Here is a 219-nt window from a genome sequence, read left to right as displayed (position 1 = left end):
CGTTCCCCCCGCCAGTAACTCACCTGCTGGTGCTCTCCTTGAAGGGGAGCTGCTGCCCCCCCAGCAGGGAGCCGCTGCCGCCGGTCGTGGCATCGTCGTCCCCGGGGTAGTAGCGGGAGGTGACGAGGCGCTGGCTGCGGCGGGACATGGCGGCGACACGGGCTGTCACCCTTCACCTGGGGGGGGGCGGGCGAGGAAGGAGTGGGTGGGAGAGCACCC

At 72.1% G+C, this 219-nt stretch overlaps 1 protein-coding gene across 1 annotated transcript in view; it reads right to left on the bottom strand.

Moving 5' to 3' along the window:
* The window catches only part of SUN2 (Sad1 and UNC84 domain containing 2), a 7,533-nt gene extending 7,355 nt beyond the window's left edge, over positions 1 to 178 (bottom strand). Inside the window, exon 1 of the mRNA XM_010566397.1 lies at positions 24 to 178. Within this exon, the coding sequence (XP_010564699.1) occupies positions 24 to 148 (125 nt within the window). The 5' untranslated portion in view covers positions 149 to 178. The remainder of the gene's footprint in view (positions 1 to 23) is intronic.
* Positions 179 to 219: the final 41 nt, after the last annotated feature.

The sequence above is a fragment of the Haliaeetus leucocephalus genome, unplaced genomic scaffold (genome assembly GCF_000737465.1).
Source record: "Haliaeetus leucocephalus isolate CR32 unplaced genomic scaffold, Haliaeetus_leucocephalus-4.0 Scaffold0, whole genome shotgun sequence".
NCBI lineage: Eukaryota > Metazoa > Chordata > Aves > Accipitriformes > Accipitridae > Haliaeetus > Haliaeetus leucocephalus.
The sequence above is the reverse complement of the archived record's forward strand: the minus strand, read 5'-3'. Positions and strand labels throughout refer to the sequence as shown.